Here is a 21458-nt window from a genome sequence, read left to right on the forward strand (position 1 = left end):
TATTCCCAACGAGCCAATGCTCGGAACATGGAAGGCAAAGGGGAAGACGGGAAATCAAACTCGTATTTATATTTCGTGCGCCTTGGACTGGGTTGAAATATAATTCCATATTAATAAACAATCTTCAGCTTCAGCTGCAAATTGTGCCAGAACTCAAAAACTTGCAGGACACGTGCTCTATGCTATCTGCTGTCTATGGTCGGTTGTCGGTTGTCTGTTGTCTGGTGTCTGGTTTCTAAAGCTAAAGCTGAAGCTGAAGCTGAAGGCAGAAGCAGAGCAATCTGATTTCCGAAAGATTGTGCGTTCAGCTAAGAAAACGATGCACATTTGTCTTCGCCAATGGGGCCAGAAAGGTGGAAAGGGGGAAAGGGGGGCAAGTGAGCAACCGGACGGGGTGTCTGCCAACGTCGTCGTTGTTCAATAAACAGTTGCAGTTGGCATGGCCCCGGGTCGTCCGTGTCTGGTTGGCTCGTTCCTGGCTGCTGTCCGCTGCCAGGATGCATCATTATTTTCTGTCATCATTATATTCTTGTTGACTGCTCCGAGCAGGGTATTTTATTTTATTTTTCTTTTATTTTTTATTTTTTCTTCTCTTGTTTCCTTGCCATGCTTTGAGTCTAGCTCTGGTTTTCTCGCGGAAATTACTTGAATCTCATACGCTTGAACTCGATCCCTACCTATACATACATTATGTATCTATACATCTACATATACATATAGATGATATATATTTCATCTCTGAGTATATGCAGGAAATTGTTTAGTGAGCATCATAAACTGAACAGCAGTTGCCGCATCTGCCACTTCTGCCACGCCAAAGTCAACGTCAGCGTCGACGTCGACGTCCACTGGGAGCATCGGAAGTAGCACAACGCGTTCTGCTTCCTGTGGTGTCACGGAAGTGGTATCACAGCCATGAAGTGGCTGCTCCTTGTCTCGCAAAGCTGAAGATATGCGACCATCGCCAAGGATAATAGGAGCTTTCATTATGGAGAAGAATGTGATTAGGGAGACTGTGACTTGAAAGCATTCTTTAAGGCCACACAAAAAGTGGATAACTCAAGCAAAACAAGCAAATAAATTAGTAGTCAACGCCACTGCATATTTTTGACTGATTGTTCCAATGACAGCTGTATGATATAGTAAGTTGATTTAAAACAAAGACCAGCCCAAATGCATATTCAGTCAGATCTGTTGAGTTATCTCAAGAAATAGAGAAGTCGACTCGGCTGTTGATCCTGTTCAAGAATATACAGTCGAGCTTTCCTCGCTCGAATCACCATTATCCAAAGAAAAAGTTCGACTTATAGAGACTTCGAGTTATTCTTCTTTAAATCAGAAACTAGGTACTAAAATTCTTACTCTTCAAATTTACTCTTTAAATTTTTTTCTTTCTTCAAGCCAAACAGAACTTAAAAAACCGTAAATGATGCTCTGATAATTATTCTGTTTTAACCGAAGCATAAAACAGAAAGAAAAATAAAACGCAATTTATTGGTGATTTTATACGAAAAATTCTGATTGTTCGAGTTATGGAGGAGTTGTTCGAGTTATAGGAAATTTGAGTTATAGAAGTTCGAGTTAGGGAAGTTTGACTATATGTACTATATGGGGTCTGCCACGCCTCTTTCTGCCTGTTACATTCTAAATTTTTTTCTAACCATTTTTAATGAGCACAGTGTATAAAAACATATGATTACAAGAAATTTAGTTCTCCTTGTTATTTGATTTGCAGAGACATTTCAGGACTCTATCTCTAAAGTTTGGTTTCTATCCTTTAAAGACTTTGGACTTTGTAGATTTTAAGTACAATGTTTTTTAAATTTACAAACGGAAAGATAAATAAATAAAAATAAATCAATTATATATGTGTGTGTTTGTGTGAATGTCAACGAACCTTTTTTGCGTCGTTGATGCACAAAGAACCATGCAACGAGCGCCGCATTGACCAAAAGGAATCCAAATGCCGCCAGTGAGATGCCAATTATGACCAGATTCGGTGTATTGCTGGTGTCCTCCGTTAACTCGGCTGGCAGCATTTCAAGTCCTGTGTTCCCAACGAAATCATGGAACCAAAAAAAATAAAAGGAAACAAAAACGAAAAAAAATGGAAAATAAAACAATAAATAAATTCGAAATGAAATGAGAAACTGTAATAAAAATGACGCAGAATCGCTAAAGGGAAATGGTCGCGTTCTACTTCCAGTTGAATCTGTCTCTTTTATTTTTTCTCAATCTATCTCCCTCTCTCTCTCTCACTGTCACACTCTCTGTTCTTCATCTCTTTCTAGGAGTGAGCTACCCATGCAAAACGGACGCAAATCACGTAGCCATGCTGTGTCGCGATGACGCGAAACGCAGCCGGAACATGTGGCAAGCAAATGAAATTAGCGTCGCACGACGTTGACCACATGGCACGTGCGACAGTGGCAGGAACAGGAGACAGACCCGGGTCCGATCCTTATTCAAAAAAAAGAAGAAGCAGAAGCAGAAAAGTTCAAATAAAACAGAAGCTGAAACGCAACTTGCAAGTCAGCGCAACAATAACAATAGATTTTTCATATTTTCCTCTTGGAATGACAATGATAATGATGCTCTTGGTGATGACAATGATAATGACGGTGATGTACCTCGCTTCAGACGCTTCTCGTTGCGCTTGTGCAGACAACAACCGATGACAAACACGTTGAGCAATACCACCGTAATGCCAGAGGCCACGCCCACCAGCAGCATGCCCGATGTGCCGCCCAAAGGCGTCTGACTGGTGGTTGGCGGACCACCGCCCAGCGAGGATGCCGGCTGTGAGGGCGGAGGCGCTTCTATAATCATGTGTCCATGTGTTGTACAATTCCAATTAAGTGCAGCATTAAAGGTGAGAGAGAGTTCATTTGAGTAAAGGTTCTCTTGTCCTTATGAAGTGGACAGAGACTTCAACATGGAAGCACATAAATCAGCGAGCAGGAACTGTGCCCTAATTTGAATATTGCTTTGCTTACCTTTCGTCTGTGCACGCGTCAAATCCGGCAGGTACGAGCTCTGTCCCAAATCATTCCAGGACATCACCGAAAATAGATATAACGTGTTCATCCTCAACCCGCCGATGGTCAACTTGTGACTGTTGGGCAGACCATCAATGTATTTGTACTGTTCGCGGTCTGCCATTCTGCAAATGAGAAATGCAATGGATGGCATTGAGAATGAGCAAACAAGCCGAGTACACAGAGCGAAAAAATTTTTACTTCGCTAAAAAAAGGAAATTTTAAACTTGATTTATCACTATGACTGAAACTACTAAAGTCGAGAACTTCGATCATATTCCGAGTAAATTTTTTCAAGATGCAATATGTATACAAAAAAATACTAAGGATTTTAATAATACACAATTCTTCAAACTAAAATGTGGGTTTAAAATGTACTTACAATTGTCAAAATCTAAATTTACCATTTTACGGACGTGTAAAAACTATTTAATAACCGAACTAGAGTCTAACTTGGTTTAAAATTCTTTTCTTTTATAAACAAATTATTTTAACTTGTCTAAAGAGGTTGCATTCTTATTTTTAGTAGTTCGTATTTAGGTCACTTTTCTCTCTGTGTACAAAAATGAGGAGGAAATGGAAGAGGTGTAAATGTAGGAAGAGCTGGCTGAGCTGGCAATTTCATTAGCGCAGCGTGACATTTGCAGTAATTGCAATGAAATGAACTTGAGTTTGCCGGTGGGAGAAGTGGGTACTGAGTGTAGGGAACTGGGAGGGTGCTACGTACCGATACCGAACGCGGTAAGAGGCCTTCAGGCCACCATCAAAGCCCGGCGTCCAGGCCACAGTCACCGTATCATGGGTCACATTCAGTATATTGAGACTGAGCGGCGGCTCTGGCTGTGATGTGATGTCCAATCGCACAGTTTCGATGTCCTCGCCGAGTTCATTGCGCGCAACGCATTCGTAGGCTCCGTAGTCGGCGGGGGCAACCTTCTCGACAATGAGCGAGGACTCGTAGGTGAGGGAGTCAATCTTGCGCTCCTCCACCTCGTATTTAAATGTATGGTTAATGGGCAGATCCTTGTTATCCTGGCGCCATATGAACTGCGGCTTTGGCGATGCCTGAGCACGGCAAGGGAGTCTGCCCCTCTCGCCTGTCCCGCTCGCCGCTCGCAGCAAAGTCGGGGCCTTGGCTATCTCGGGTGCAACTGCAAGGACAATAACAGGAATCGTAAATTAGACTTGATTTAAAAAAAACGAAGTTGAGAAAAATTATCTGGATGAATGACATTATTTCATATACAGTATCCTGGAAACAGGATAATCTTTTATTTGTATAATTTTATTAAAAAATTAATTTTAACTCTTATTTTTTGACATAATTAAAAAAATAAAATAATATATATATTTTAAATTTAGCTTAAAATCAAATTTAATTAGTTTGAAAATTTAAAAAATCGGTCTATATATTTTATTTGAATTTTATATATATATACATTATTGGTATATTAAGTATTTTCTATTAATTTAGTCTTTAAAATTTTTAAGGATATTCATTGAAAAAGAACTATGTCAAAATAAAAAAATTATGTATTATTATGGTATTCAAATGCAAATTGCATTTTATTTAGTATTTTCTTTATATCAAAAGATAGTGGATACCTTTTTGTAATTTGTGATCAAAAGTGTTATTTTATCATTTTTAAAATTAATATAACAGAGAAATTCAATGTTGGATCAGTTTCCATAAACTTACACTTGACAATAAGCAGGACATCGCGATTGGTGGGATTGGCCACATGATTGTCGGCCACGCAACGAAAGTTGCCCACATCATCTCGCTGGGCATCCTTGATGTGCAGGTAGGCGGTGCCATTGGTGAAGGTTGTAGTTGTCTTAACCTTCATGTTGTAGCCAACTCGCTCCCACTTCACATGCTCCTCGGCCAGCGGTTTGCCCTCAACGCTGCACGAAAGCATCGCATCCTCGCCAGGATTCACAATGATATTCTCCGACACGGACTTGATTGTGGTGCCATCTAAAGGAAGAGTGTTCAATGGAATACTCGTTGGATACTCATTCAACTCATACTCACATTCAACCACGACTGTAATGTTGAGACTCGCTTTGCCTTGGGAATTGCTGGCGGTGCAGGAATAAACGCCGGCATCATCACGGTGCAGTTTGGTGAAGTTCAGAGTGGCACCATCGGCAAAGATGCGATGCTCGCCGGCAGAGACGCTGCCACTGGATTCCTGTGGTATGGCCATGCCATTCTTTGTCCAGGTGTAGGCAATTGTTGAGGGATTTGCATTCGCCTGCAGCGGCACCTGCAACGATTCTCCCTCCAATCCCACCGAAGTCCACGACGGCGGCGGCACAAACTTGGGACGAACTGTAATTTGAATTTGAATTGAAGTTCCGATTGAGTTTGAGATTACGTTTGAGAATGGAATTCGTATTAGGAGAGAGTCAGACAGCCTCTAATTGCTCAATTAGTGAGCAGTTGGACTACACAGAGCGAAGAAATCAAGTAGTTTCTACTCAAAACAACACATGTCAAACTTGATTGAAAATAATCAGGGACTTTAAATAATGATTATTTTGTATTTTCAATTGAAAAAATCACTCACTTCTAGTAACTGTAAAAAAACGTGAATTATACCAAAATCTTTCTTTAAGGGTAATCTATGCAATTTCACCATGATCTTAAGATTTCTAATTTTTAATCACAAAATAATCATTATTTTTGAGCAAAAAAATAAAGCTTAAGAAATAATCATTATTTTTGAGCAAAAAAAATAAAACTCATAGCATAATGATAAGTATTATTATAGCACCTTAAGTTTTATTTTTAATTCAAAAAAAAATAAAACTCAAGAAATATTCTTTATTCTATGAGTTTTATTTTTTTGATCAAAAATAATGATTATTCCTGAGTTTTATTTTTTGCTCAAAAGTAATCATAAGCAAAATAATAAAACTCATAGAATAATGATTATTTCATGAGTTTTGTAATAAAACTTATAATGATTACAGTCCCTGAAAAAAAAGTTTAAGATTTCGATACTATGAAGGTCTAAGTATTTTAATGATTTAGTAATGTTTAAATTTAAGGTTCAGATCAAAACATAATTGTTAGAAGTTATACAATAATAATTTCAGTAAAACTTAAATCACATTATTTAGAGAATCTGTAATATAGTTCAAAGGAATTTTTGAACGAATTAATAGAAAGCCAAGAGTTTAACTAGCCTTTTTTTGTCAAGAATATTTCTACTTATACTTGATTAGTTATCTCAATAAATGGGAGTTCCTAGCTCGAGTTCAGTTAAACTCAAATTTAGTAGTTACGTCTTTTTTGTTTCAGTGTACTTACAGAGCACATTGAGGCTGATTGCCTCATGGACACTGCGCTGCAATGCCTCGTTGGCGCTTTGGCAGGTGTAGACCACACCGTTCATTTCCTGGCTGATGTTTAGCTTGAACTCCAATGTGGAGACTGTGCCGCCCCAGAGACCTGGCTTCGACGTATTATTAATGCCTGCGAATAGGAAGATAGAGAGCGAGCAGAGACGATGTAAATAAAATGGGAGTGATTTGGCTTAAACCAGACTGGACTTTGGCTCTGATGGGGCTTGAACTGGCTGGCAACCAAACCGGATGTTGTCGTGGAAACGCCTTAAAAATGCAGGCAGCAACATCAGCAGAAGCAACATCAACAGCAGCTGCCATTTTGACAACGGCGCCGCCAAGTCCTTGGCCATGTGCTGGGCAAACTTCCAATTCGTACATACCTTCAATGGAGATGCCATCCTTCCACCAGGACAGCATTGCCGGTGGATTGCTTGAGCTCGAGTCACAAATGATGGTTGCCTCCATGCCAGGTCGCAGTTCTTCCGGTTCAATGCGTATTTTTACCGTCTCTGGCGCAACTGTAAGACGGTCGAATGGATAAGGGAGAAGGAAAAAGAATAATAATAATAATGGCAACAACTCGAGGGGATTGAGAGGGGGCAGAGGAACTCTCTACTTACAGTGCACGCTAAGTGTTGTCGACTCGAACAGCGGTATTTCGGTGGCACTGTTCGAGGCCTCGCAACGATATTGGGCCTGGTTGTCGGTGACGTTGGCCAAAATAGTTATTTCGGCTGAAACGGATTTGTCGGCGGACCGAATGACGGAGTTGATCTGCCAAAATGGAGAAAGCATCAAAAATAACATATGTCGCTAGCATAACAGACGAAACTAAAGATGAGAGCGAAAGAAGCAATAAGTTAATAGTCGAGTTCCCGACTATAAGATACCCGTTACTCAATTTAAAAATATTTTATCTATCAATTTTTAGCTCCATCAGTATAATAATTATTGCATAGAAACGACTCAATATCCCAACCGCATCCAATAGATTCGCTATTGATGGATGTTAAGAAATAAGTCAGAGATGGCATGGACAGAAAATACGATCAAAATATGGCATGAAGAAGAAAATTCTTGGTAAAATATTATAATCTTCATATGCCACGCCTTTATAGGATCTATAGACTCCAGATGTGTCAAAATGATCCAGAAAATTTGTGGATATCATTCCTATTAAATCTATGGACCTAAGTGTATACTAATAAATTGTTAAAAATGATGTAGGAATTGGTAATCCATTAACATCTATCTATGTTCTTATATTTTCGCACAGCTGAATTTTGACTTAAAACAACAAAGTTGATATTATAATAGATAAGGACATAACAGGATATACATTCTTTTTGGATATAAATAGCTTAATATATGTACTATTATAATAGTATTAAGACTTATTATAAAAATGTTTTTATTGCAATTTTGTTTATCGAGTTACATTTTCACATATGCTGTTCTTATTATTTCGCATTTGTCTGTACTTATACAATTTTAATGAAATTATATGTAATGCTTGGTAATTTATAAAAAAAAATATGTTCACCGTCTATTTTGAAAACTTTGCGTGTGGACAAGTAATTTTTGATCAACAAATTTGAAGTCTCTAGCTCTTATAATGTGGGTGAATCAGTTCGGAATAAAATTAATCTGTGTGTAGTACATATACGTATACATATGTGTGCGAATTTTGGTTGCTCTAGCTCTAACGTATATTTTTTAAGATGCAGTTGTTTATATCTATGAACAAAAGAACATTGCGATATGCACTGTTGACGTGGATCAAGAATATATATTTTATGTGTACTGCAACGCCTGCTTTTAACTGTAACATACGTTGCAACAAATACAATATACCCTTGTACTCAATGATTAACAGATATAAAAAGGGTGCTTAAAAGCAAGAACAACAACTTCAGGCAATGTGCTACATATGCAAACATTCAGGCAACAGCTGGCGGGGAAAGCCAAGGGGCACAAGAGGCACAAGCGACAGAAGAGGCAGAAGTGGCAACCATGGCGCATTTTAATTTTGTTGATAAAATATCATTTAATCTGCGCACACAGATGAGAGTAATCTTCCTGCCAGTACACTTACCCCCCACCCTCCCTCTCACACCTCCACCTACAACCACAACAAACGCCAGAGGCACATTGAGGGAGCAGGGGAATTAAGGAGGAGGATAGAAACCGCAATTGCGATGAAGATGGCAACTCGTTTCCGTTCTTTGTGACAGAAAACCAGCAGCGGTTGCCACTTGGCGTGTGTTGTATATCAACTTTACAGCCAGCTGCTAGCTGCAACAGAGCTGCAGGAAGTGGCCCCCATAAGTATGCAACAGCAACAGCAACAGCAGCTGTGCAACTGTGGCCACTTCCGTTGATTCAACCATTTAGCTGATGCGAGATGCGAGATGCGCGTTGTGCTAAAGATTAAATTCCAGCTAAACTAAAAACAGGGGCCAACACTAACGACAACTGCTGAGAGCAGCAAGAAGGTGTGGCATGTGGCACGGGGCATTAAAGGTATAGACAGACAAACAGACCGACAGGCAGAGAGACAGATAAAGCAGCCGTCGAGCTGCCTTATTAGCACTTTAAGCCCATAAAGCGGAAGCGGAAATGGTCAACAAAAGCGCCATTATTGTTTTGCCCCCATGTTTGCTGTTGTCTGTTGTTGATAGCATTACGACTACACCTCTCTCGCTCTCTCTCTCTCACTCACTCTATACATTTTTCGCTCTATCTCTTTGTGTGGCTGTGTTTTAAATGCTTTTTTGTTGCACATTCGTGTGGTGCAAATGCTGCAAATGCAAAAACTTGCTAAATTTCCAACTTACCCGTTTGTCGTTTTTGTACCACGTTAACGTTGCCAACGGATTGCCGCCTGATGAAACACAGAGCAGTTTTTGCACCGAACCAGCTGGTATAATTTGTCCCTCTATATAGCCCGAAATTAATGGCGGCGCGGGTGGATCTGCGAATAGAGATAGAAAAGGTGGCAACAACAAAAGAACACAGTTAGTATAAAAGGCAAAAAAAAAAATAATACAAAGAAAAGCTGGCCCCAAAAACTTAGCCAAAAGCCACAACAAATTATGGCCTACAAACCAGCCAAAGAAACCAACTCCCAACTCCCCAGTCCTAAGGACCAACCGCTGTGTGACGTTGCCCGACCCACTGTAACCACCACTGTATCCACCATTGAGCTGCCAAGCGTCTGAACAATAAAAATTAAAATTATTTAATTTGCCGCGCATAAAGTAAAAGTATCTAATGGGCGTCCCTGAGGCTACCACATGGCCACATAAGACAACGCGTCCTTGAACATATTTCTAAAATTCTGGCCTGCCCATGGGCATGGTTAAAGGAGGAAGGGAGGCGTGACAGTGATAGTGAGAGGGGGAGGGAGAGAAATGAACACTGTCATAGTTATAGGCGGTGTTCAGGAAAAAGGGATTGGGATTGGCAGGGAGAGGCAGAGGGAGAGGGGATATGCTCATTACCTCGGGCCCTTTTGGTCATTTTCTGCTGTATGGCTAATAAATGTAAATCTCACAGTGAGTTTTCGACTTTGCCGCTCTCAGATGCTGGTCAGAAAAATTAATTAGCGCTGCAGGAGTGCGCATAAAGGACGCGTGCAGAACAACAGACCATGGCCACCAACACTGCCCATAAATTGTATACACTGATAAAAAAAAAATGTCATAAAATCAAGATTTTGGTCTCAAGACTACATATTTTGGTCAAAAAAATGCGTCAAGAACATACAATTCTTAAAATGAGAACACACATTTTGGTTGAACATTTGGAATAAGACCAAGTTCTTGTTTTAAGAATAAATGTTCTTATAATAAGAATAAATGTTTTTAAGATTTAAGCCAAAAAATAAAAGAAATTGGAAATTATTTTTAATTTATAATTTTTCATTGTTGTTTTACTTTGTTGACTTTGATAATTTTATAAATGTTTTTCTAGCTTGTTACGAGTGGGACTCGAACCGGCGGCTGCTGCTTTTCAGATGAAGCGGCGTCTCTAACCAGAGCGCCACGCGTGCACTACTTGTTTCGCATGAAATAAAATATATTTATACCTTCCCAACAAATTAAAATTTTTATTCTTGTATTAAAAACTCAGATTTTTGACATTCTTGGTATTATTAATATGTTCTTAAAATGGTTTTACTTTAAGAACATAATATTTAAGATGAATGTTCTTGATTTAGATGATTAGAAGTTGGTTTTTTTTTTTTAGTGTACTTGTTTCGTATGAATTAAGATTTTTATTCAAGTATTAAGAACTCAGATTTTCTTAAAATGGTCTTACTTTAAGAACATAATATTTAAGATGACTGTTCTTGATTTTAGAAATTGGTCTTTTTTTCAGTGTTCTTGTTTCGTATGAAATAAAACATATTTATACCTTCCTAAGAATTTAAGATTTTTATTCGTGTATTTAGAACTCAGATTTTTGAGATAAACAATCTTAGTATTATTAATATGGTCTTAATTTAAGAACATAATATATCAGATGAATCTTCTTGATTTTAGAAGTTGGTCTTTTTTTCAGTGTACACACACACAGCTAGTTTGATGAGCCAAAACTAGAATTTCGCTGAGCGATTGCGTATATTATTAAGAGGGTTTGTCCTTTTGTGCGGCAGGACATATTTCCGGACTTGTTATTGAGCAGCGACTGCGAATGACGGTCGTCACTTCGCCTGTCCACCTATCTGCCTGTCCGACTTTCCGACTGTCCGCCTGTCAGTCATTTAAGAGCTAGACCCTCTGAAGCTCTGTTGTGTCTTTTTGCCTCGCTTATAATTGAGGCAAATTAAGAGTGACGTCGAACATGGCATAATGGAGTTCAAGACACTTTGCGTTTTGCTTTGTTCCATGGCAAACACAGAATGGACTCCGAATCCAACTGCCTGTCGAAGCAACTGAATTATGTGTGTGTGTATGTGTTGACTAATTGGACTAATATATAACTTTGCCTTAAATCCGTTTATTACTGGCTTAATCCGCCAAACAGCACAACAGATATAACAATAAATTGATGTACAATACTAATATCCCGAAATAAAAAAGAAAATACACTTCAAATTTAAATAACACCACAGCCTGTGAAAAGAATACTGCGATTTAGTTTCCCATTCTTTGTCCCATAGCTTTGCAGGCAATCAAAGATCTTGCCTCCCTCGATGATGCGGCCAAAACCGACCCGGGATCCATTTGCCACACAAATCGGCCTGAAGGACATGGAGAAGCACAGCTTGTCAATAAAGCCTTGCAAAAAGTCCTTTCGGAATGAAAGTATACAGCCCGAGGCACCATGATCAACGACCTTGGCATCGTACTCCAACGGCCGATACAACTCGGAGTTGTTCGGCAATGGCATCTCCACATCCATCCAAAGATCAGGAAAAAGCCTTTTGATGGTAAATTTCCTATGCATGTTCATTTTGCAGGCCCGAATCAGCTCCAGGACGACCACAGGAGCCGCCTCCGTGTATAGCTCGATGACAATGTGGCCGAGTGGACGCGCATCCTTTAGATAAATATCAAAGTAAATATGTGGCCGCAAGAGCAGACGATGCTCATGTTTTGTGCTTGGCATTCGGATGTTGTATCCTTCGTACTTGGCGAACGCATCCGGGCTCACTTTGAGAAGCTTTGAGGAGCGTAGAATCCGTTTTTTTGCAGGTGTCTCTACTGGTTTTGACTTGGCCTTTGATTTGAGACCCGAGTCGATTTCACTAACGATGTCGAGAAGACGTTTGCCAATATCATGATTCTCCAAATCGATGCGCTCCAAGTTCTTGATACTCAAGGGCAGGGAGGACATGGTATAGACACGTTCGGTACGGAATGGTTTAACCACCCCATGAGTCCGAATTGTCTTCGTCAATTCCACCAACAGCTGAATGTTCTTCCTGGTGCGTTCCATGAACTGTGCCGCGTTCTGAGTCAAGGATGAGACTCCTGTTCGACGTGACCATTGATAACCGGGTGCCTTGTTGTCCACCTCGCAAGTAATTTCACCCAATCGGTGACGATGCGACAGCCACAATTCGTGATTGATGATATCTTCGGCCTTCATTTTGCGTTTCGGCTTTGGGTCTCGAATAACTGGTTTTTTCTTTGCCACTTGACTCCATTTAATGCTCTTTTGTAGCTCGGCATGGCGCAGTTCAAAAAGGGAATCACTTGAAACACATTGCGGCAGTTCGCTCATTGCAAAAGAGTGGTAAGAATTATGAAAAATGTAGAAAAATATATATAAATAACTAAAAATTTAAAAAAAAAATCACTTTTATATTTTTTTTGTTTTCCTTTGGGGGAAAATATTTACAATAAATGTTGTAACAAAACATATTTAGATAAGCTTCAAAAATCGAAAAGGTAATGCGAGCTTCAGAATTATTGTATTAATTTTGAATTAAGTGAAAACCATTAAACTTTAATGATTCAAGCATTGATTTCTCAATTTATTAAAGTTGGAAACATCTTGATTTTATTAAATTTATACACAGAGGGAAAATCAAGTATTTCGTACTTAAAGCGCCACTTTTCGAACTAGATTTCTCACTAAGAATAAAAATACTAAAAGCAAGGATTTCGATCTCAAATGAAGTACAATATTTTAAATAAATTTATTTATTTTGAAACTTAAAATAACTTTAAAACGGACTTGTTTAAAGTACATTTCAAACTTGATCCGAGCTCTTAACCTTCTGAAACTAAGTACAAACATATGTTGAAATATGAACATGATAGTTGATTTCAGTCGTTCGTACTTGTATCAAGTATTAATTTTAAGTATCGAAAATACTTAATTCGAGTTCATTCGAACTTAATTTTAATACGCCTTTGTTTTCTGTGTATTGTATTCTTTATGATGTTTTATTAAAAAATGGAATCATTATTAATAATTATACAATTTAGCTGAGATCCTAACCCAATAGACGCAGAGTATAAATGTGAGAGATCAAGGCAGTAAATGAGAATTTAATACACACAAAAGAATACATCGAATTTTGGGTTACACTAGATAAAATTTTATACAATCCCACAACCTGAAAAGGTAATACTTCGTCTGAGGACACCATTCTTGGTGCCATAACTCTGAAGACAGTCAAAGATCTTGGAGTTTTTGATAACACGACCGAAGCCAACTCGTGAACCGTTGGCCACGCTGAGAGGTTTGAAAGATAGGGAGAAGGACATATGATTGGGAAAACCCTGTAGGTAGTCCTTACTAAAGGACAGCACATAGCTGGAAGCACCATGATCAATGACCTTGGCATCGTACTCTAAAGGCTTATTCAACTCTGAATTACACGACATTGCCAACTCCACATTAAGCCAAAGATCTGGAAAAAGCCGTCTGATAACAAAGTCCTTGTGTTGGTTGGACATGCAGGCTCGGACAAGTTCCAACACGACAACAGGGGCCGCCTCTGTGTAAAGCTCTACGACAACTCGGCCAAGTGGACGTGAGTCCTTTAAATGTATATCAAAGTAGATATGTGGACGAAAGAGCCGCCAGCGATCTTTTTCTGTGGTGGGCATTTCAATGTTGTAGCCCTTGTACTTGGCCAGAGGCTCCTCGTTCATAGAGAAGGGCTTTAATTTCGGACGGCGGTTCTTAGTTTGATTCTTTTTGTTTGACTTTGATTTTAGGCCCGTATCGATTTCGCTAACTACGTCAAGAATACGCTGGGCAATATCACGATTCTCATCGTCAATTCGCTCCAATTTCTTAATATTATATGGGAGGGTCGATGTGGTATAGACACGATCGTAACGGAAGGGATTGATTACTCCATGGGTACGCATTACTTCCGATAGCTCCACTAACATCTGAATGTTTTTCTTGGTCCGTTCCATAAAGGACACGGCATTCGGATACAGCCAATTCACACCGGTCTGACGAGCCGCTTGATAACCAGGTGGTTTACAATCCACATTGGAAACCATTCCTTTTACGCGCTGACGGTGCTCATGAAACTGCTGAAGGTGCTCCAGGTCGGCATGCTTTACCTTGGGTTGCGACCTGGGTTTACTTTTGGGTTGCAATTTGGGCTTACTTTTAAAATGGGCCCTCTTTGAATTTACGGTCTGTGTAAGCCTTCTCGTCTCTTTCAGCTCAAACTCGTAGAGCGAATCTTCTGAGCGACATTTTGGAAACTCTGCCATTTTTAGGGATCAAGGATTGGTGCAAATAGTAAAAAAAAGTACAAATGTAAAAACTAAAAATTTTGGTCAATATTTTTTTTTTTTGTCCTCTTACACTGAAAATGTTTAAAACTAAACTGAACCCCATGTCGAAGTTTATGCCTGAACGCATTAATGATCGAAATCGAAAAGCAGATAGGATGTAGACTTTACTCAACTAACAATACAATACAAGAAATTTAGAAACACAACTTGAAAATTTAAAGGAATCCGCAGCCGGAAAACATAATGCTGCGGAATAGTTTACCGTTCTTGGTGCCATAACTCTGGAGACAATCGATGATCTTGCTACCTTTGATGACACGGCCGAAACCAACACGAGCGCCGTTCACCACTCTGAGGGGTTTAAATGACAAAGAGAAGGACAATTGATCCCGAAAGCCCTGTAAATGATCCTTGCTGAACGAGAGCACATGACCATGTTCGCCATGATCAATGATCTTGGCGTCATACTCCAAGGGTCGCAGTAGCGGAGAGTTGTTGTCCAATGCGAGATTGACGTCAAACCAAAGGGACGGAAACAGTCGCTTGATCAGAAACTTTTCGTGCATGTTACACATACAGGCTCGGACTATTTCTAATACTACAACTGGTGCCGCCTCCGTGTAAAGCTCAACAATAATGCGGCCAAGTGGACGGGCATCCTTGAGGTATATGTCAAAATAGATACGGGGCCGAAACAGTTGCCAGCGCTCCTTGTTCGTCTCGGGCATATGAAAGTTGTATCCTTTGTACTTATCCAGCGAGTTTTCCTTCATTGTGAATGGTCGATTGTGATTCGCGGTGAATCCTTTTGTGGATCTGATGCCCGAATCGATCTCGCTGACAACTTCCATAATACGCTTGGCCAGATCCATATTCTCCTCTTCAATGCGATCTAAAATCTTTAAGGTCAATGGCAGGGAGGACGTGGTATAGAGGCGGTCGTAACGGAAGGGATTGATCACCCCATGGGTTCGTTTCACGCTCGACAATTCAACCAACATCTGAATGTTTTTCTTGGTACGTTCCATGTAGGCTACCGCGTTCTCTCTTAAGGAATTAACTCCAGTCAATCGGGCCGCTTGGAATCCCGGTGGTTTATTATCAACCTCACGCGTCATATTAAGGACTCGATGGCGGTGCTCACGCCATGCCTTCAAATGGGTTTCATCTTCCTTCTTCGAAACTGGGTTCGATTTCTTTTTATTTGTCTGTCTTTTTACCGGCTTCTTTAAATGCAAAACACTTTTCCCCTTCTTTACCTTTATGGTCTGCGGTATCAGGTCTAGTGAGTCCACTGAAACACATCTCGGAAACTCTATCATTATATATATGAACCAAACAATCGCGCTAATCAAATTTTAAAAGAAAAAACTAATACGAGGAATTTTTAAGTATTTGTTTCGTCAGTATGAATTGTTTTTTAAAACAGAATGAATTAAACATCAAGGCATAGTCGTTAAGTTTTTAAGCCTCCAAAATTTAGAAAAAGTCTTTGTCCTTAACTCGACGGATTTCAGGAACCTCTGAACACAAGGTTTATACACCTGCCTCTGTATAATTTTATAGAGTAGATCTTATCACCCAAAAAGGTTAATAGCTGTTTTAAAGAGAATATATCACAAAAAAAAATTATTTTAGTTTTCCATTATTTTTATTTCTATACACTGATGAAACAAATTCTTAATATTTCAAATAAGACTAGTTGTTTTTAAAATTTAAGTCAACTAATAAAATAAAGGAAGATTTCTAATTTTATAATTTTTTTACTAGCAATCTAGCCAGAGCGCAACAGGACCACAATTGTCTATAGATAAAATTTGACATGTTTAAACTTTCCTAACAACTTAAGATTTGTATTACTAATTTGGTCTTAAAATGGTCTTACTTGAAGGAAAAAATATTTAAGATGAATGTTTTTAATTTTAGAACTTGGTCTTTCTTTCAGTGTCGCTAAGCTCAAAAGTTAAAATACAATTTAATTGCAAATACAAAAATATAAATAAAGAACATACAAATTACATTCCGTAAACACTTCTTTAATACACTGATAGAGTTACATAAAATTTCGACAATCTAGAATTTAAACAACGCCACAACCCGTAAAGATGATGCCTCGGCTGAGAGTGCCGTTCTTGGTGCCATAAATCTGAAGACAGTCGAAGATTTTACTATTCTTGATAACACGGCCAAAGCCAACGCGTGAGCCGTTGGCAACGTTCAGGGGCTTAAAGGACAGGGAGAAGGACAGGTGATCACGGAAACCCTGCAAGTAGTCCTTGCTGAAGGACAGCACATAACTGGAGGCACCGTGATCAATAACCTTGGCATCATACTCCAACGGACGCTGCAACGGTGAATTGTTTTCCAATGGCATCTCAACTTCTAGCCACAGATCTGGGAAAAGTCTTTTGATATGGAACTTGTTGTTCATGTTGCACATGCAGGCTCTCACAAGTTGCAGGACCACAACTGGCGCCGCCTCGGTGTAGAGTTGGACGACAATCCGGCCAAGTGGACGCACATCCTTCAGATAGATGTCAAAGTAGATGCGGGGACGAAACACTTGTCGGCGCTCCTTATCCGAGGCGGGTATCTTGATGTTGAAGGGCTTGTACTTGGCCAACGCCTCGTCGGGCAGAGAAAACACTTCTGGAGCAGACTGTTGATTGCTCTGTTTCCCCGGGCGTGTGTCGGAATTTAATCCAGAGTCAACCTCACCGGTTATTTCATTGATGCGCTTGCCCAGCTCCATATTATCCATCTCCAATCGCTCCAGATTGCTGACGATTCCCGGCACGGCAGACATGACATAAGGTTGCTCATACCGAAAGGGATTGATGGCACCATGAGTCCGCTGTGTCAGCGATATTCCCAGCAGCATCTGTATATTCTCCTTGGTTCGATTCATATAGGCAATTGCATTGTCCGTCAATGAATTGCAGCCCGTCTTTCGTACCGCCTGGAAACCCGGCGGCTTATTATCCAGATCGCTCACCACTTCCAGCAAACGATGACGATGCTCCTGCCACATCCTGTATCGAATTGCATCTGTGGGATTAGCTTTTTTACCCTTCTTTAAACTTGACCGTTTTACTGGCGCTGATGCTGGAGCTGCTGTTCCCGGAATATCATCCAAAACTTTTGTTACCACGTCTAAAGCATCTGTCGCTGACTTTGGTTTGACCTTCGCGTCTGAAATACGCTTCTGTTGCTCGACAAGATTAATGGACGACAGTGAATCCGTCGCAATACATTCTGGAAACGCACTCATTGCAATAGATTCAAGAGTGGTGCTTACGTTTATATTTAGCAATAACAAAAAACAAAAAAAAGTTTATTTTTTGAAAATGTTTCGAATATAATCGAAAAGACTAGAGAAAACAAACTGAAACAAATCAAATCATATAATCGTCTATTCCGCCTATTTTGTTTGTTAAAAAATTCTTACAAGCTTGCATTTAATTATTTTAATTTAATATTTTAATATTCAGTCAAAAATATGCACGAATATCTTTTTCTAAGGTGCAATATAATCTTTTTTTATGAAAAAAAAACAAAATTTAAATTCAAAGTATAAATTTGTTTTTTAAATGCTCTATCTCAACCAGGTATACATTCATATTTAAGGACAAGATAATTTCCTCTCCCTTATGACTGATAATATAAGCAAAAGCAGATATATTCTCGATGAAAATCTCATGACATATTTAACCGATAATGAATAAAACGCAAATGGAACAGTAACTATTTAGTTTACTCCCCTCTTTCTTTTTTCTTCTCACTTATTTCTGAACGTGGAAGAGAACTCGTTGCATACATGATGTAATATTAAAGCGCCATTATGGAACTTTTACTATTTAACCCCTTTCGCTTTTTTTCCCCTGCTGTGAATGCACAAGCCAAAAGTTTGCGAAAACTCAATTATGTGTATGTTAGTGGAATTTAAAGTCGGGGTCAGACGCTTGACCAGACAGTTGACCAGGCTAAATTTGGTTATGGCTTAGTTGGAAGCCAATTAAATACAAGTAAAAATTCGGCTTGTACTTACATAGAACGTTGATCGTATGCGTGGCGACGACATTCTCGGTCAACTGCATGTTTAGGCCATGACATATGACGACCAGGGAACGCTTGTTGGGCTCCACAATGGTCGTAAAATTCGAACTGGTTGTCCAGCCACCTGAAATAGATTAATCAGATTTTGATAGATACAAGATGAAAATGTGGAATTACATACTATATACTCTTATATGTGAAGATGTTTGTGTGTTTTAAAATGTATTTATCTGATCTCAAAATCAACTAATTTCACAAAACAATTGCTTTTCGAATAATAAAATAATATATAAATAGTGACATTTAATTTTATTAACAATTTTATTTTTATTTAATTTTTAACTCTATTCTTTACAGAACACAGGATTTTTCGACTAGAGCTTTCCAACAATTTCAATGTAAAATATGAAATTATATAATTTAAAATATTGTGTAATTGATAATATGAGAATTTCTATTTGTCTGTTAATCGAAGACTGTATATAATAAATTTTGTTGGCTTACATTTACAATAATAAATAAATAAAAATAGTAATTATGTTGCTTATTTCAGTCAGTTTTCATACCTTCGCTGCTGAGGGTCGTCTTTGAGGTAGCATTACGTATCTGTCGTCCGGCAACCATCCATTTGATCTCCGCGGGTGGATTCGAGGGCGCCGTGGAACAAGTTAGGGGCACAACGTCGCCGACTCGCGCCTCCGTCGGACCTGTCACCGTGACTTGCGATGGGGCGACTGCGAATGGTAGAGAATTCAGTTAAAATCGAGCTCATTTCGTCTCTGCATTAATATATAATAAGGCAGTGTCCCTGTTCACTTGTGGCATGCCACATGGCGAATGCTACTATCTGCTACGTGTATACTCTGCGTATCGCTCATTTTTCTGCTGGCGTCATAGCACGAGTTGCCTGCATGCAAATGATGACTGAGTGACTGAGTGACAGAGTGACAGGCGTCTGAGCCGTGTCGAGCTATTACCTAATGCCACCAACAAGACGAAGCTGCAGCTGCTGACTGACTTGATGGATAAGTGCAGGCAGCAGTAACAGTAACAGTGGCAGTGGCAGTGGCAGTGGCAGCTGTGCATATATTACGCATACGCCGTGTTCGAACCAGCGGCTGATACGGAGTCTTGGGTCGGCAACCGGGGAATACAAAAAACTTTGTCTCGATATGTTTCGCATATAAATAAACATTATGAATTCTTAACTTCTCGCATCTTTCACCATACATCTTCATTCAACTCACACGCCGTCTAGCAGGAAGGGGGGCGGGAGGAGCGTAGGTTGGGCTCAATGTATTCCTGCTTCGTCTTCATTTTTGTGCCACATTTTGTTATACATAAATAATGCGTATTTCGAGCCAAAGAACGAGCTGAAAGAGCAGCTGAAGCTACTCTCTATACGTGTGTGTATGCCAGTGTGTGAGTGAGTGTGTATGGCTTAGAAAACTGGTCACTAGATGTGGCAAACAAGGTAAATAAACAAAGCGCTGGACAAGTAAGTAAGTGCAGGCAAAGCAGAAAAAAAATGTTGTCTTAGGCAAGCCGAAGATTTAATACCCTTGCAGAGCTGCTGTTTTTATAGTCAATTAATTTAAGTATAATTTTATTATGATGTATAAAACTACATCATTAGTACATTCTGTGATATTTATTGAGGTATTTCAAAAACATACATGTTGAGGTTAATTTTAACAGATCGTTTCTATATAGAATTCGAGCAAATTTACTTATACTCTTTAATTCGTTACTGTGACAAAATTATTATACCCTGTGTAAGGGTAGATCAAGAGCCAACTCGATTGGTATTTGAATGAGGCTAGACACAGAAGTTGACCACACGTGCAATTGGAATCGGGATTAGCTAAAGGCACGTGCAAGCAGTTTGCCTAAAGGCCTAAATGGCCTAAGGGCCTAAGTTGTGAGGCCTAAAGCCTAAAGCTGGAAGCCTTACATTATCAGCGTCAACGCTAAACAGCGATGGTACCAAAAATTTGAATATCACGCATACGCGATGTGCCCTCAAGTCGTCCATTTGCATGTTAGACACAGAAGCCTAAGCAGCAGCAGTTGCTGAGAAGGGGTCAGATTCTGAGGTGAGAGGCGAAGAGTGAGGGGGAGTGCGGTTGCATGCAAATGCCGTTGACTAACAACGCTTTTGGCCAGGCGTCGTCTCCTAGCGCACTTTTAGATTGGTGTGGCTGTGATTGTAATTGTTGCACAAAGTGCAGTATGCAAGTAATGAAAGGGGTGGCAAGGGAGAGAGAGAGAGAGGTTAGGGTAGGGGAGGTAACGCTATTTGGCACTTGAAAAGAATTTGCATTGCTTGATTTGACAAAGCCAAGTGGGAGCGTCCCTAGCGGGGAAGTGCAAACTTAAGCTTAATTGCAAAAGAAAGCAACAACCAGCGAGACAGAGAGAGAGAAGGAAAAGGAAGGAGTAGAGAGTTGCCAGGCTTATTTTCGCTTCGCTTTGTGCCGCGTGCCAAGTGGCAGCACTGTAAGGACGTTGCATGCACTGAGACTGTTGACACAATCCACAACGAAATCCGAGTCTAAGTGTGTGCAAGTGTGAATATGAGTGTGTGTGTAGGCATACGAGTGTGCAAATATGAAAATTAACGAAATACAATTAGGCAAACAAGCAAAGGAGTAACGAGGCACATTAGGCAGAGGGAGAGGGGATTGGGGATTGGGCAAAGCTTAGGGGCAATTTGCTTCACGTTTGCATAACGAGCTGAATCTCTGGGTGTGCCAGGGCCAAGACATGCAAATTATGTATC

The 21458-nt window shown here is 39.7% G+C and overlaps 2 protein-coding genes across 2 annotated transcripts in view; both read right to left on the bottom strand.

The window, feature by feature from the left end:
* The window catches only part of LOC117783789 (nephrin), a 79673-nt gene that overhangs the window by 22943 nt on the left and 35272 nt on the right, over positions 1 to 21458 (bottom strand). The window contains exons 8-19 of the mRNA XM_034621334.1: positions 19243 to 19410; positions 18669 to 18800; positions 9236 to 9372; positions 7019 to 7172; positions 6779 to 6916; positions 6361 to 6525; positions 5077 to 5376; positions 4738 to 5019; positions 3766 to 4189; positions 2997 to 3163; positions 2631 to 2819; positions 1898 to 2047 (exon numbers count right to left, since the gene is read on the bottom strand). Of these exons, the coding sequence (XP_034477225.1) occupies positions 1898 to 2047; positions 2631 to 2819; positions 2997 to 3163; positions 3766 to 4189; positions 4738 to 5019; positions 5077 to 5376; positions 6361 to 6525; positions 6779 to 6916; positions 7019 to 7172; positions 9236 to 9372; positions 18669 to 18800; positions 19243 to 19410 (2406 nt within the window). The remainder of the gene's footprint in view (positions 1 to 1897; positions 2048 to 2630; positions 2820 to 2996; positions 3164 to 3765; positions 4190 to 4737; positions 5020 to 5076; positions 5377 to 6360; positions 6526 to 6778; positions 6917 to 7018; positions 7173 to 9235; positions 9373 to 18668; positions 18801 to 19242; positions 19411 to 21458) is intronic.
* On the bottom strand, positions 16636 to 17934 carry LOC117783349. The gene has a single exon (XM_034620726.1). It carries the CDS (start codon positions 17889 to 17891, stop codon positions 16701 to 16703), a length of 1191 nt encoding a protein of 396 aa, XP_034476617.1. The 5' UTR covers positions 17892 to 17934; the 3' UTR covers positions 16636 to 16700.

Source organism: Drosophila innubila (genome assembly GCF_004354385.1).
Source record: "Drosophila innubila isolate TH190305 chromosome 2R unlocalized genomic scaffold, UK_Dinn_1.0 1_C_2R, whole genome shotgun sequence".
Classification (NCBI taxonomy): domain Eukaryota; kingdom Metazoa; phylum Arthropoda; class Insecta; order Diptera; family Drosophilidae; genus Drosophila; species Drosophila innubila.

Excerpts from the sequence above, each read along its gene's own strand:
- LOC117783349 (XM_034620726.1), bottom strand. The coding sequence starts at position 17,891 with ATGAGTGCGTTTCCAGAATGTATTGCGACGGATTCACTGTCGTCCATT.